Raw genomic sequence first — 16407 nt, 5'->3', positions numbered from 1 at the left:
GAAACCTTGTGTTGTAGCTTTGTTTTTATTCCCTCTACTGTCTCTCTCAGGTGATGGAATGAGCTGCTCCCTCCACCAGGCCACTGCTGTCAAAGTACCTTTTAGCAAGGCATGCGTTGGTCAAGCTAAAGCGAGAGATATGTAAACAGCTCCATTTATCCTGGTTAGACTTTATCCAGGGAGGAAGGTGAGTCACTTCCCCATGTTTCATCTCATTCCTGCTCCATTCTACTGTGAAATTAAGAAATACCTTCACTTCTGCCTGTGAAAACAAACTAAATGGCATTTGGGCAGCGTTCGTTCATATCAGCTGAGCCACATTGGTGACACCCTGATTATCAGCGTTCCAAACTGTCAAATCTACCCAGCAGTCAATAATAATTTGCCTACAATTGCGTAAATCTATGTGTATTATGACCAAATATACAATGTAATTACAGAGAATACTGTGTGTGCAGGGAGTTCTAATAGTCACGGCATAATGGGGAAAGAACATGAGGTCATAGTTTCCTGCTGTTGTAAAGATAGTTATGGAAAGTTCTGACTGTTTTCTTTGAGTTTAACCTGTCTATGTTGGAATATGAGCCTAAGGTGGGTGCTGACTGTTTGGACAAACTGCTTGGCACCTTTTGCAAATAATACAGGGAGCGATAATGTTTGTACAACATGGAGACAGTAGCTTAATGTATAGAAAGTATTTTAAAGCAATTTGTAAAAGCTGACTGCAGCACAGAATACTATAGATTGATAAAAAACAAATGGCCCCTGTTTCCCTTAAAGATGCTCTGATGATGGTTCAAAACTTGCCTCTACCTCATTCATTCGTACGCACACAAACACACACAGACACACGCTCGCACGCACGTCTTAACACTTTCCAGGTCACGTTAGACGCGGCCCTGGCAACAGCTGTGTATGTGTGCGTTAAAAATGGAACAAGCCAAAGATCAGGCGTGTTGTGAGGACCCTAGAGTAGAGCTATGTGTGCTTCAGAGTGTAAATAGATAAGAAATGCACACTTGACTGTTCATCATCTCATATTCAACTGTGATTTCAAATTTAAAGAAGGATAAGTAGAGTTGAATGTGTCACACGACGCTGCCAAACTATGCTCTGCGTGGCGACACATGAAAGTCACCGGGACATCACGTGCTTACATGGGAGCTGTTTTAGTTGGGATATCATATGTCTTTCCCTCGCCCTGTCCAAGACACGGGACTTTTGCCTGTCTCACACACACAGATCACTATGCCCTTTCCATGTCAGGTGTGTACAAAAACACATTACTGAAAGCCTCAGGAGCCCTGATCCAGTCCATTCCTCCTCAGCCTTCTTACAACTAACTGATCTCACAATATACTAACTAACTAACTAGTCCCTCTGCGTTCTTGACTAACAGGTATTCTCCACGGATGGCAAGCGAGAGGTTTGAGGTTAAGGAGTGACGTCATCTTAACTCCGCTGTCATGTTGTGATCTGTCAGAGAGGTCGCTTGGAGACGCGGAACACAGAATTTCGAACTCCTACTGGGAAGAAAAAAAGGAAACCTCAACTCACTCAGTGCTCATGGCTCTTAATGTCAATATCAGCCATGGATTCAGTGTGCAAAGCTTTCATCTTTGATTTGATTAACATACCTGCCTTGAAACCAAAAACAAACTATTAACAAAACCCGTAGAGAATACTCACGTCCTGTAAGCACAATTTCATGGGAAAGCAATGATGCAACCAAAAGCTGTTTACACAGTCAAACTGTGTGTGATCTCTGAGGGCACGCCCGTGGCCTTCGTGCACGATACGTCAAAGAAGAGACGTTGTTTGATTTGGAATGCTGGAACTGGCTCATCGTGGCTTGTGTAAGTTTGTGCGGTGTAAGGTTACGTACGCGTCGGTGGTGTAGGAGGAGGGTTTGACGCACACGCTGTACTGTCAGAGCCACTGTAGACACACAGGAGCTCGATAAAGGAGATAAAGATGTGGCCAGGGCACAAACACAAAGCTTCTCGTCGGTGTGTGGCAGTCGGATATGTATGATGTCAACGTTAAAGCATTATTGTGAACTGGGTTTAACTTTAATTTATGTTCTCAGTATGATTTTTGGACACATTATCAACTAGTCCCAATCAAATGAGCACAGTCAATGTGTCCATTTCTGTGTTTGATATTTACTCTGTACTGTAACTATATTCATCATGCAGCTGTGCAGTTTATAATCATATAACAGTCACAAGATAAATGAGTCATGGCCCTGAGGGAACAAGTGAATTAGTCATGGTCACTGTGACGTCCTGCCGCCTCTGCCAGCAGTTAATTGGCTGAGTAATCAGGTGATTGTTTGCACCTGGTTAATGTCGACCTCAAAGCCTCCTAATATCTCCCTCTTTCTTCTTTCTAGGCCTCCACTGGCATGCAGTTGGTGTTATCTTGCGTTTGTTGTGTAACTATTGATTAGTAGATCACTTTTTGTTGAGTATAAGTTCCTAAATTTACTTTTGAGCATTTACCAATGTGTGATTCCTCCTTTTGCCACTCACCTTAGGCCATTTCGTGACAAATTGGGGGCTCTTCCAGGATTTGAACACAGGCTGGGGAAGGTAGACCCACCTCGCTTATTCTGCTGACCCTGACCCTGACCTTTGTTAATGGTTACTGCCAAAGCCAGCCTGATGGGGTCGTGCTGCCTGATTATGGTGAAGGGAAGCCCATCATTTCTGTCACTGCCGTTGAGCATGTTGTCTCTTTCACCACATCCATTATTGAGTTAAGGTCTCAGCGATCAGTCTTGAGTCTACAGGTCCTTCAAGTAATTTGGAGGAATCTGGACTTGACCTTCACTCTCCCATGTGTAGTTTGACCTTCACCTGTCACATACAGACATGATGTCATTATGGGGGGTGCTAGGTGATTCCATTTATGTCTCCCACGACTATTATTTGCTAATGCAAATACAAATAATACTGTACTGCAAATTTTATGTAAATGAGATGCAAATGCAGGAAGGTTTTGAGGAAATTGTAGGAATGGTGCTTGTTGCAATACCACACAAGCAAACAACACACACGCGCTCCAATTATAGTAGTATGATAAGTAAAGCTATAGGCAGGGTGTGACCTCTCCTCCACCATATGTAATGTAGTTGTCTATAGTTTCACACGGCACTTGAAGGCATCATTAGAAGGCTGAAGCTGTTGGGAGCGTGCTCAGCCAATCGCGTGCAGCAGCGAGTGTGGGCGTGGTTACCAGGAGTGAATATGAACAGTGAGGGGCTCAACTGTCACTTTGAGGTCCCACAGGAGAAACTCTGTTTATTCTACCACTGCCGCTAAACTTGTAAGCACTGATTCGTTTTACGTTTTAAACGCCATAATAGCCTGATGAAGACAGCGACATTTACTTCTCCTTCTACATTGACTTCTCCTTTTATTTTTCAGATATCACATTTATTTTCGGTAATCGGCGGAAAGCGTCGGACTCCAACTCAAAGATGTCCCAGAAGGCGGCGAACGGGGTCTCGCACCGGGGCAAGGTGTTGACCATGGACAACATGAACCCCAACGTGAAGCGGGTCGAGTACGCGGTCCGCGGTCCCATAGTGCAGCGGGCGGTGCAGCTTGAGAAGGAGCTCCGAGAGGTAAAGCTCAGTTGCGGGCTGCAGAGCGCCCGGTCCTCGGTGTAGCAAAGGACAGGGGGGGGAGAATTATATACCGTATCAATAAGTATATAAGTAAGTCTTAGCAAGATGAGTGTTCCGTGTGACATTGCAGGCTATTTGGTGAAGATTTATCTAAGAAGATATATAACATCAAATGGGCTTTGACGTGACGCTTAAATGGGAATTATTTTGTTAAGGGTAATGGGAAGAATGCCAATCTCAACAAAAGTCAATTGTAATGTCCTTAAAATCCTCTTATGTGTGGGTGTGTGTGGACGTGCGAGTTGGGTGGAGAGGATCAGTGTTGAGCCTTCACAACAGCTGGAGTTTAACCACAGGAATCAGCCAATCCTGTTTTATTTCCCCTCCCTAAACTACTCAAACACATCGTACAAGTTCCCTTTTTTTAATTCAGAAACTGAGGCTAAGGATCATACTGAAAGTTGCTGTGTCAGTTTTGAACACACCTACTTCTGTATAACAATATTCCCCTCTTCCCTTATTGTAAGGAAGGAGGGAAATGACAAGGAAAGAGAAGTCAGTGGAATCAGTCAGTCTGACTGCCTTGCAGTGTGTGTTAGACCTATCAGCTGTTAAAAGTGCTCGAGTGCCTCTTGTGATTTGCTCCTCTGTTGCGTTGGGAAACCGCTCACATTACATTCTTTTGTGGTAGTATTGATCCCGGTCATCATTCCAAGGGAGTCCAAGCCGGATGGACAGGCGGTAAAACTGTAACGCAATCCCGTCTCTGGTTTAAACCCCACGGGTCACTGCACTCAGCTGAGCAGGGCAGATCCAGCTGGTTTGACTTCAATGCTTAGCCTGGTTGCGTCCTCGGGAGGAGTGGATACGTATATATGTGCTTGAGTGTTATTACATAACCGAGGGTGCATTCTCGCTCCTCTTTTGTCTCTCTTTGGTTTGCTCACCTCCCTCCTCCCTCCTCCCTCCTCCCAGCGGGGGGAGAGTTCAATGGACGGAGCAGTGAGGCCCAGCAGTGTCACGGGTCTTTTTCTCTGCAAGAACGATCATCACACTTTTGCTGAAAGGCCTCCAAATTCTTGAGAGCCTGCTAGTTTGATAACTGGATTACAACTTGACACAACAATTTAAGTGATTGTTAAGAGTAATTATAGGTTGGAAAAACCTGCATTGCACGCCACAGTGAATGCTGTTGTGATACAAGTGTGTTGCATAACAAGACGTGGCACGTAATACTGTCAGCGATTCTGTCTGCGTGGAGTTGAAGGAGGATTTTGTGTCTGTAGTTGCCGGGTCAGCTGAGGCAACGGCTTCCTGTCAGAACGGGACGAGTGGAACATTTTAACTGGCGGCTCAGCAGAATTTCTAAGAGTGTATGTGCATGCCATCATGTCATGTTGACCCCGATATAAGCTCAACCCCAGACATCTGTGGCGGTGAGCTGGATCGGGGCTCGGGTCACATTATTGACATGACAATAGGACGAGAATAGAATAAGAACAAGAGCTTTTGTCGAGTCACTGAAATGAAATGGAATCTAGGAGGGAAAATCAGACTTTTGCGAGCATGTTGAGGGTTAATCCTCTCATTGAGGTAACACTATTCCATCTCCTGAACCAAATACCAGTGTTTTGTTTTGTTTTGCCAGTTGGAGCCTGTTGAACTCCCTGTACTTGGACACCGACTGAGCATTTTTGGAGGGGATTAACTCGCTCAGCACTCAGACTGGTCAGGTCGGTCGCTCGGTCAGGTTGACTGGTCCGGCCTGCGTAATCAGTGCCTGGCGCTGACTGGACAGGAGAAACTCAGGGGCTTGAGCCGGGCTTCTCCCCCCCCTCTCTCTCTCTTAGACGGAGAACAGCAGCCTCTTTGTTGTTGGGATGGAGGCCAGGGCGGGGCGGAGAGGACTGTTTCTTAGATTTCCAACGAGCTGGTATCTGATGAAACTCGGGCCCATGAAAAGCTTTTAAACGCTTGTTGTACCAGGACGCAGAAATGATAAGGTCCACTGGGTCAGAGCTGCAGCTGCCCTTGGCCTCTTCATCCTGATACTTTATCATGTAGGACAGAGTGATAATGTGACGCTGCAATAGGAGAGAAATATGTTTGGAAAGCTGATTTCCCACCCCGAGTTCAATTCAGGGATGTAGACTTTGAATGCAGGAAAGAGATTTGCTGAGTGGATCATAAACAAATGAGTGATTTATATACTGGACTTGTTTATGAGAAATGTCATGAACTAGGTTTGTAGTTTCTCGTTGGATCGTTCCGGTGCATTGAGATCTGTGTGCTGTCCTGATTTAGCTCTGATACACCTGAGGCAGGGTTTGGCACAGGAACACTCTATTCAACTTTTCATCTGCTGGTAAATTAACGACTTGGATTACTTCTGGCGCTGAGTCTGAGCAATCACGATGCGTTCACATGAACACCAGGTGATGGAGATAAACACACATTTACTGAACTATAAACAGGTTTTACATTCGTGATCGTAGAAGGACTGTGACTTAAAATGCAGCATGCAGGAACACGCAGTGCCATTCATTCATTTAACGTATGGAGATATACTTAACCCTTTGGTGTTTAGAATGATTTCTCAATATCGTTTTTCATTTCAGTCGAGTTTGTCTTTGAATTCTCTCTCTCTCTCTCTCTCTCTCTCTTTTTGTTTGATTCAAATTATATAAAACTAAAAGCACAAAGGCTTGATTTGACTTGTACACCATATAAGGACTGTGAGGAGGAGCTTGAAGCTTCAGGAACATGGCGTTCTAACACGACCAGAACATTTCAGCAGATATTCACTTATACAGTTATGTCTCTACATTCTCCGTTTCTCTGCTACAATTTGCTCTAGGCGGCTATAAAACGATGAGTCGACGTGCTGGAACAGTGTCGTATTACCTTGTAATCGCCCCAGATGTCGTGATAACCCCTGTTTATATTGAAATGTGAGGTTGAAACACATTAAACATAGTTTGTGTGGAATCTACAAGGACAGAATCAGACAGAAACGGAGATTAGAGGATAAAAGAGAAACGATCTGTGTGTTGTCTGCAGTTTTTCTTTTTGGCTTCTATTTGCCAAGGTGTGTGTGTGTGTTTGTCTGAACACGTCAGAATGAGTGTGTTCGATCTGATTCCTGATCTGAGTTAAAGGGAAATGACAGGAAGTGAACATCGCCCTTTGTGTCTCCACAGGGAGTCAAGAAACCTTTCACAGAAGTCATCAAGGCCAACATCGGCGACGCCCACGCCATGGGCCAGAAGCCAATCACGTTTCTCAGACAGGTGGGACGACATCATTAACAGCACTTCTACAAATGTGATCTCAATGAACCCGGTGTATGATAATCTTAATATTTGCCCTTAACATTGAGTTTGTTGGTTGGTTGTTTCTCAGGTTTTGGCGATGTGCTGCTGCCCTGAACTGCTGGAAGACAGTAAGTTTCCAGAGGATGCCAAGAAAAGAGCGCGATGCATTCTTCAGGCCTGTGGAGGACAAAGCATAGGTCAGACACAGACACAGACACAGACAGACACAGACACACACACACACACACACACACACACACACACACACACACACACACACACACACACACACACACACACACACACACACACACACACACACACACACACACACACACACACACACTATTTACCTGGGGTTGTGTTTATTAAAGCTTGATCTGGTCTCTCTCCAGCTTCTCTGCTCTAGCTGTGTAAACACAGCCCTGCCTGATATTTGCAGTGAGGCCTGTTTGAAGTGACTGGCTGGTTTGTCTATCTGCTTCCAGGCGCCTACAGTGCCAGCCCGGGCATCGAGTGTATCCGCCAGGACGTGGCCCGATACATCCAAAAGAGAGATGGTGGAATCCCCTCCAACCCTGACAACATCTACCTCTCCACAGGCGCCAGCGACGCCATCGTGGTACGAATGCATGTCTGAGCTGTAACTCCTGCACCCACCGACCTTTGTCACTTGTTTTACAGCACTGATTAAACCAGTCAGGCTACTAAATGACATCAAATGACTGATTGGTTTAGAATCATTCAACAGCAGCTGTAAGGAATCTGCCAAATGTATGATCCTTATTTACTTTCCTCCGTTTTCTCTTCCTCCTCCCTCGCTCAGACCATCCTGAAGTTGCTGGTGAGTGGCGAGGGGCGCGACCGCACAGGCGTGATGATCTCCATCCCCCAGTACCCTCTGTACTCTGCCGCCCTGGCCGACCTGGGCGCCGTGCAGGTCAACTACTACCTGGACGAGGAGAAGTGTTGGAGTCTGGACGTCACAGAGCTCAGGCGAGCCCTGACCGCAGCCAGGCAACACTGCAACCCCCGCGCCCTGTGCATCATCAACCCCGGGAACCCCACCGGTAAGAGAAGAGGCGGCGGTTTAAGATGTTTCTGTGTGTGTGTCTCCTCCTAATCGTCACACTCTGCTTGTTGTGTGATCAGGTCAGGTCCAGAGCAGGCAGTGCATCGAAGACGTGATCCGATTTGCTAAAGAGGAGCATCTCTTCCTCCTGGCCGATGAAGTAATTCACCTACGTCATTTCCTCTTTTGGGAATCATAGTTACACTTCTTCTCTGCAGGTTTGAGTCAGATCAAAGCCACCAATTGGTACATTTTTAACCCTGCATTGGGACTTGGCCGTGCCAGACTGGACGTTCTGCTTCAGCCTTGTGTTGTGATTTAATGTTTATTTGCTCTTTGAAGAAGAAATTTCCAGTCATTTGTCCTAAAAGCCTGTAGTTGCCTGTTGCTGTTCCGCATCCATTAGGAACTCTTTCCTGCTGCTTTGATGGAAGCACTCCGTCACTTACAACATGTGTAGATGTTTCCTCCCGCTGATTGCTCGTCTATACTAGAGGAGCGAATCAGCCCACAGTAATGGAATCCTGGAATAGCCCCAACAATTCAAGCTAATTGGCTACATAATGGAAAAGAATATTAAGAAAACGTAAACAATAGTCTCTCTTGAAGATGATGGGGTCAGCAGGCGCTCTGTGCTGATGGTGTGTTCCTCTTACAGGTGTACCAGGATAACGTTTACGCAGAGGGCTGCAAGTTTCACTCCTTCAAGAAGGTTCTGTTTGAGATGGGACCAGAGTTTTCCGACACAGTGGAGCTCACGTCCTTCCACTCCACCTCCAAGTGCTACATGGGAGAGTGAGTCCTCCCCCTCCTCGTCTGGACCCACATGTCTTTTATTTACACCCACATTTGCCTCACTGAACAAAAGCTCCATTGTCTGCCTGCGAGCGCGTCTTCCCCTCAAATGATCCCTGCTGTGTGCGTGTGTGTGTGTTTGCCTAAGGTGCGGGTTCCGTGGAGGTTACATGGAGGTGGTCAACATGGACCCTGAGGTGAAGACGCAACTCACCAAGCTGAGTTCGGTCCGCCTGTGCCCCCCTGTGCCCGGACAGGCTCTCCTGGACTTGGTGGTGAACCCCCCGCAGCCCGATGAGCCTTCCTACGCCACATTTATCAAGGTGTGTAACCATGCCATACCTGTCTGGTTGTGTTTGCACAAGGGCACACACACCTTTAGAATACAAATCAACCTGGATTGATAGACCTCACACCCACACACACACACACACACACACACACCCTCACAGCAGCACGTTGTCAGGGATGTAATCAGGAGGGTTGAGCCTTGCAGGATAGATGGAATGCATTAAGCGTGCTGATGTAATGTTCTTAGCCTGTGTCCATTAGACCTGCGTATAGATTGGCCCAGGAAGCCATTAACCCTAATGCTTTAGAGACGCACAGGCTTTCTTTACAGCTCCACGAAGTTAGAATGAGCTTTATCATGTGTTAGGATCTCTGAGATAAAGCAGCTGCATATTTGAGGTCGAGCGACGAATCACCTCACTGCAGATTCAGCATTTTCCCATATTTACAGTAAAACTAAATATAGGAAATGGAAAGTCTTTAAATAAACAGTTTGCAGTCTTCCTGATTTGTTGCGCTATTTCCACATAAGTTGCGTTGGGTGCAGCAACCAAGGACACACAAGTATTTATTTAGAGTGATTGTGGTTTATGTGATGGTACGCCACAGACTGCAGTACCTCCTTATCACCACAAGATGGCAGACTAAGTGACTGAGCTGATCCATGAGGTCCGTCCACATCGCGACTAACTGCTTCTGTATTTTCTAAGAATTGTAATAAAGAACTTTTACTTCTGGTATTTTTCTTTGACTTTACTGAACTTTAACCCTTTCAGGAGAGGACGGCGGTGCTGGACGCTCTAGCAGAGAAGGCCCAGATAACAGAGCAGATCTTCAACACAGTGCCTGGCATCACCTGTAACCCGGTGCAGGGCGCCATGTACACCTTCCCCCGCATCACCCTGCCTCAGAAAGCAATCGACAAAGCCAAGGTGGAAACACACACGCACACGCACACACACTCTCACACTCTTCTCGACACTTTCCTATATGTTAAGCTGTGTGTGTGTGTGTGTGTGTGTGTGTGTGTGTGTGTGTGTGTGTGTGTGTGTGTGTGTGTGTGTGTGTGTGTGTGTGTGTGTGTGTGTGTGTGTGTGTGTGTGTGTGTGTGTGTGTGTGTGTGTGTGTGTGTGTGTGTGTGTGTGTGTGTGTGTGTGTGTGTGTGTGTGTGTGTGTGTAGGAGGAAGGCCAGGTCCCAGACATGTTCTACTGCATGAAGCTGCTGGAGGAGGAGGGGATCTGCCTGGTGCCCGGTAGCGGCTTCGGTCAGAGAGAAGGAACCTATCACTTCAGGTGAGCAAGGCCAAGCGTTAAGCGTCCAACCAGTTTCCCTTAACTAAAACTCCCATTTCATCCTAAACAATCATAATAATTGAATCGGCTCACCTGTCTTGTGTCTCTCTGAGCAGGATGACCATCTTGCCTCCTACTGAGAAGCTGAAGGTCGTGCTGGAGAAGATTTCCAAGTTCCATCAGCGCTTCACTCAACAATTCTCATAACAACGGCCCTCAACTTTTTTTTTCACCAACAGCAGAATCAAAACACGTTTAATGACATATATGTTCAAGTGCCTTTGCCTGGCCGAGGCTCCACCCATCTCTCACTCTTTCTTTCCAGCCGTGTCCAGAGTCTTTCACCTCTTAATGGTCAGCCTGGTTAAGATCTGCCTGGTTGATCCCATGGAGACATCTGCAGGCAGATTTAGTTTAGCGTAGAGGTAATGATTTACAGAGCATGACGCACTTTCCAGCAGTGTTATTTCCCACCCTGGTGGATCAAATGTATAGAATGAGGTCATGTTCCAGCGATGATGATGTTTGTTTGGCGGCTCTTATTTTTAACAGCGCAATTTGCATCGACCAGCACAAAAGCAGGAAGCACCAAATAAGGGCGTCACTCAATTCCTCCATGTACTGTAGGCACGAGGAGTTCATGAACCGAGATTGTTTAACGGCTGTGCGAGTCACAAATGGTACACAAATATTGCGGGGAGCTCAAGAATAAACCAACGGCTCATGGCTGCAGATTTGTGGTGTCGTAACAATTGAATTTACATTTGGCGCTATTTAAAATGTCTCCGTTTAAAGCGGCAGTGTTTTGCAATACAAAGATGGCCAGTAAACGTTACGCTGCCAGTAGTTTGATGTTGAGGTCGGTTTAAATTAGACTTATTCTTATGTGTGATACGTACAACATGAGGTATTTTCAGTGTAGCTGTTTGTTCCATGATGGAGCGCACATACGTAAGATGATGTCATTCATAAACTCTACATAAGCAGCTGTGGGTGGCAGACACTGGACATGCATGATGGCATTGATTGTTTTTTGAAGTTTTAAGTTGATCTTAATGTTTCTGACAGTAGAGTCAAGGTGTTACGTTATTCAGCATTACAGTGTTACTGTGTGTCACTACATTCAGTGATGTCATCCTGTGGGTGGAAAAGACAGGGTGGAAGTTCACCTTGAGTCCCCAGCAGAAAGATACTGTATATGAAATGAATGTAGTCACAGTTATGAGATAAACAAAGACTGCTGCCCTGCACATTGAGCCATAATGGAAAGTGTGTTTAAAATATCATTTCACTGGTGCTGATCTTTGCACTGCCATGAAAATAGAGCCCGTATACATTAAGAAGCCCTTATACCCTATCAGCTCCAAGATCACTCACTCACTCTCCTGCCAAGACGGAGCCAAACTGGTTAATCTAGACGACTTCCTCACCGTGTTGTGAGTCGCCAGAGAACATTCATGTGCTCAATTACTTTACATCTTCTAATGTAGTATTTTGTATTACTAATGAATGAAATTGTAAAATAATTAAACTTCTATAACTGAAATGACCAATCCAGGCTCCTGGTGTTTGTAATCGGACAAAATGATGCACTAAACATTTATTCTGTAGTAACTTGTGACACTGAGCATGTTACACTCATAGTTGTGTTGTTCTGGTGTAGTCGTTAAAGCCCGGTGATGTATTTTGCAATAAGGAAGTCAGGATTTCCGGCCAAAGAGCCTCCACCATTTTGATTTTATTTAAAAAGGCAAAATCTTCATCAGTGCTTACATGCTTTAGAAACTGAATAAGCTAAATCTCTTGTTTTGAACAGAAACTAAAAGGATGACTTCAACTTTAAATCATCGCAGCAACTCAGTAACACCGCATGTTCCGTCAGCTTCCCTTCACCTCCACGCGCTCCTCGACCCCCCCCCCTAACCCGCTCCCCATCATGGGGAAAAGTTCTCACGCCCTTTTCGGCACCTGGAGAAAATCCTCAAAGTTCGTCTCTGGTCTGTGTGAGTTTTGTTGCGTGCTTCTCCACAAACTTGCTCAGTCCCTCTAATGTTCTGTCTCCGCCTTCCAGTTTGATGGGGCTCTGCTTGGCGTTGCTGGGGGCGAAGTATATAGTGGGGAAGCCCTCTGCTTTGTAGTTGTCGTTGGGCACGTCGTTGGCGGTGGCGTCCATCTTGGCGATCACCAGGTTCTTCTCCGCTTTGTATTTCTTGCCCAGAGCCAAGTAGTCTGGCTCCATCTTCTTGCAGTGGCCGCACCACGGGGCGTAGAACTCGATCAGGACGTCCTTTTTGGTGTCCATGACGATCTCGTCGAACGTCTTCCCCACCACCACCTTCACTGGGCCTTTGTTGCTCTTAGGCACGGGCTGAGACTTGACGAGGGCCTTGACCTTACCTGTGAGCAAAGGACAGGGAAACAAATGTGATTAAATCAAAATCTTAACTGATGTGACAATCTGACAAAAGCACGCAAAAGTGAACGCGCACCTTTCTTGAACGCCATCACGAAGTCTTGCAGCACCTCGGCGTCAAACTCCTCGGGCTCCATGGGGAACTTCTTCCCTCCGTCTCCAAGGATACCCACGTTGATGTCCTCGCCGCTCTCGCTCAGGCCCAGGCTCTTCAGCTCGTCGGCGAAGTCTTCCTCGTCGGCAATGGCGAACGTGTACTCCGGGAAATCCTTGGCCACCTCCAGCACTTTGGACCTCCAGAACTGAGTCGCTAAGATTGAGAGAGGATGAAGAAGACGTGCGTTCAGTCAGGCAGAATTTAAGACGCCTCTTCCAAGTTTCACTCTTTGCTAGACTATGAACTGAAACTACAACAGTTGCCAAGAGGAAACATCTGCAACCATCGAGGTGGAAACTCACAGACTCTGTAGTCAAAGCTGAAGTCGACGCTGTAGTACACGACCACCAGAGGCCTCTTGGTGTAGCGTTTGGCGTCATTGCTTGGCTTCCTGTGGCCCACCAGAGGGATTGCGTGCTTCCTGAAGAAGTCCTGCACATCTGACACCGACATGGAGTCCTACACGGAGATACATAATTAACTTTATTAGCTCCATTATCAAGCATAACCCACAGGAGAGGAAGTAGGGGGGAGGATTGTTAACTCTACCTTCACGGTGAGCGAGTTTGACGCCGGCTCGTGTTTGGACCGGAACTTCTCGGGTTGGACCATGATGACCTGACCGGGCGAAGCCTTCAGCAGTTTGGCCACTTGGGAGCTGAAGGAGTGACGGAAGGTGAAGTCCTCCCTCAGTGAATGACCTGCCAGACAGAGAGCAGGGAGAAAAGACGCGCACATAAGTGAACTGTATCATCGTGGACGTGTCTATTTCCTGGTCGTCTTCATGGTCACAGTAACTCACAGGCCTCGATGTAGATCTCGTACGCTGCGTCCTGGTCGCTGGAGAACACGCCGACAATAACAGCATCGTCACCGTCCTTGATGAGCTCCTGGACCTGTTTGGGGGTCTGGACCTGCTTGGAAGGAGGCCCTGACTGCTCAGACATGTAGTCGGCAATGCCTGAAGAGGAGGAGGAGAAGAAGGATGAAGAAGAGAGAAGGAGAAGGACAAAGTAACCGGCTACAGATTTCCTTAGCGAGGTCACCTACCGTGCTGCTCTCTGGGTCCGTTGTAGTCGAACATTTTGCCCTTTCTGAAGATCTTGAGGGTGGGATAGCCGGTGACGTCGAAGCGAGAGGCGACCTCACTCTCCACTGTGGCGTCCACTTTGGCCAGAGGGATCGGGGGAGAGCGCTGGCTCAGCTCCTTGGCTGCCTTCTCGTACTCTGGAGCCAAACTCTTGCAGTGTCCGCACCTACGGAAAAGTCCAATTACAGCGAAATGACGACGTGCAACAACAACAAACACCCTTCTAAGCTTAAATCCTCTATCAGATCATCATAACGAACAATATTCGCTCTGCTCCCATTAAGCACTGACCAGGGAGCGTAGAACTCCACCAGGATGATGTCTGCGTTGTTCACCGTCTCGTCAAAGTTGTCCTTGGTCAGCACCAGCGTGGCCTCAGGCGGGGGCTTCCAGTCCGGCTGAGCCACTTCCTTCACCCGGGCCACAATGGCTAGAAATAAAAAAACGGCATATGAATATTTACTTGCAGGGGTTTTGGTTGAAATGTTGCAATAATGACACTAACACCAACACTAACCTGTCTGTGTTCTTTCTCCGTCGTAGTCTACAGGCTCCCCCTTCTTCAGGATCTTGATGGTGGGATACCCAGACACCTCAAACTTGCTGGCCACGCTGCTGGCCACCGTCGCGTCCACTTTGGCTACAGGTACAGGAGGGTCGCTCTCCTTTAAGGTCTGGGCAATCTTCTCATACTCTGGGGCAAACTGTTTGCAGTGGCCACACCTGAGAGAACAAACACAAAGCACTGAAATGAGCAGGGGTGTGTACACGGGCGCCATGTAAATACATTTGCAAATAGGGAAACAGGTTTTGGGTTTAGGGTCACTTCTGAAGATAAGGAGAGACCGACGTACCAGGGAGCGTAGAACTCGATCAGGACGGTGTCTTTGCCCTCCATGAAAGTGTCAAAGTTGTTGTCGGTGAGGACCATCACACCGTTCTCTTCCTTCACCTCTGTCTCGTCCTCGTTTTCGTCGTCCTCCTCTTCGTCATCGCTGTCCACGTCGTCCGTCTCCTCATCTTTCTCTTCTGCAACATCTTGGGTCAAACAGCAAAGTGACAAACAGAGTTAAGACGAGGACGAAGCAAAGATAAAGAAAAACTAGTTATTTATTTTTCTTGTTGACAGCATTCACTTCTCTATAAATGTTACCTTTTAATCAAACATTACTTATTATTACACGTTTGTCAGCTGATACAAATATAAATTAATACTGAGACCACAAAGGTTGTAAATTGTCAATATTCCTCATTTAAGTGTTGTTGAATACAAACAATGTATTTCTTAAATGATCCGTTTTTAAATTGTAGCCACCGATGAAATTAAGTCTTAAACATTCCAACTTTCCACGACGTATAACATATAAGTAATAATTGTGTAACTTGTGCTCACAATACATTTAAGGCTCCGTTATTACACAAAGTAAAGCATTATTTAGGTCGAATTTCGTACTTTGGGCTTTTAAAACCCATCAAGCTACAGCGCGTGCAGCCACCACACAACACGGTCACTAGTTTCACCGACACTCCTGCAACGTTAGCTTGCATGCTAACAGAACGAGCCCGGTGTCAAACCTGGCTTGGTTTGCAAGATAATAACACATACGCGTGCATTGATAATGAACGAGCAACAACAACGACAAAAATGAATTCATAGCACTAATCTGTCACACTCACCATCTTCACATCTGACCACAGACGTAAAATGTGCAACACCGAGCAGCGCAATCAGCAGCAGCACCTTCCTCATTATCGCGGATGATTCGGCCCAAGGGATTAAATAAAGACGCGGAAGTCTCTCCAACGTGTATTAATTAGCTAAATAGGTTAATGGTTGTCATGAAAACACTGTCACCGGGTCAACACTGATGGGCTGCTCGCCTCCTTTCATCCAAACTAATCACTTCTTCAGTCACACGCCGCCGCCTCCGCCTGCAACTTGTCTGACTTGCCACGCTCTGATTGGTCCTCGTCGCCGGCCGTCCTCCAATCAAATCTCGCCACTCAATTCCTGACTCGGGAACGTTGGAGGATCCTATTGGACGGTTGTTTCCCCTCGCTTATCTCTACGTGTATGTGGACCAGTGGGTTATGTTGGGGAGACAACGTCCCGGAAGGTCACGGATTCGAGTCCTAGCCAGGCGATCTTTGTTCCATCAAACAGCTGATAAAGTGTGATTCACAAAACAGCTCCACCGTCAGACATCTGACTTGAAGCTCTACTTTAAATCGCCTCCATTCTATACTCTGACATCTAACCCTTCACTTTCTGTGTGTACCTGAAACATCTTCACATTAGGGCTGCCACTAGCATTGAATTTGAATTAATTATTGATGAAAAAGTCAAT

The 16407-nt window shown here is 46.5% G+C and overlaps 2 protein-coding genes across 2 annotated transcripts; one reads left to right on the top strand and one right to left on the bottom strand.

Moving 5' to 3' along the window:
• The first annotated feature begins 3256 nt into the window (after nt 1–3256).
• On the top strand, nt 3257–11948 carry LOC143006818 (alanine aminotransferase 2-like). The gene is made up of 12 exons (XM_076158118.1): nt 3257–3330; nt 3432–3631; nt 6835–6924; nt 7037–7145; nt 7437–7570; nt 7775–8018; nt 8101–8180; nt 8679–8815; nt 8964–9138; nt 9883–10038; nt 10287–10399; nt 10516–11948. Exons 2-12 carry the CDS (start codon nt 3485–3487, stop codon nt 10604–10606), a joined length of 1476 nt encoding a protein of 491 aa, XP_076014233.1. The 5' UTR covers nt 3257–3330; nt 3432–3484; the 3' UTR covers nt 10607–11948.
• A 157-nt stretch (nt 11949–12105) lies between these two features.
• pdia4 (protein disulfide isomerase family A, member 4) lies at nt 12106–15986 on the bottom strand. The gene is made up of 10 exons (XM_076158117.1): nt 15737–15986; nt 14914–15097; nt 14577–14782; nt 14351–14489; nt 14020–14225; nt 13772–13930; nt 13519–13670; nt 13272–13428; nt 12889–13122; nt 12106–12796 (listed from the first exon to the last, which is right to left on the bottom strand). Exons 1-10 carry the CDS (start codon nt 15807–15809, stop codon nt 12381–12383), a joined length of 1926 nt encoding a protein of 641 aa, XP_076014232.1. The 5' UTR covers nt 15810–15986; the 3' UTR covers nt 12106–12380.
• Between the last annotated feature and the right edge of the window lie 421 nt (nt 15987–16407).

The sequence above is a fragment of the Genypterus blacodes genome, unplaced genomic scaffold, assembly GCF_046128005.1.
Source record: "Genypterus blacodes isolate CSIRO-AG114 ecotype Tasmania unplaced genomic scaffold, CSIRO-AGI_Gbla_v1 ptg000076l_1, whole genome shotgun sequence".
NCBI lineage: Eukaryota > Metazoa > Chordata > Actinopteri > Ophidiiformes > Ophidiidae > Genypterus > Genypterus blacodes.
Note: the sequence above shows the minus strand (reverse complement) of the source record. Positions and strands in the feature narration are given on the sequence as shown.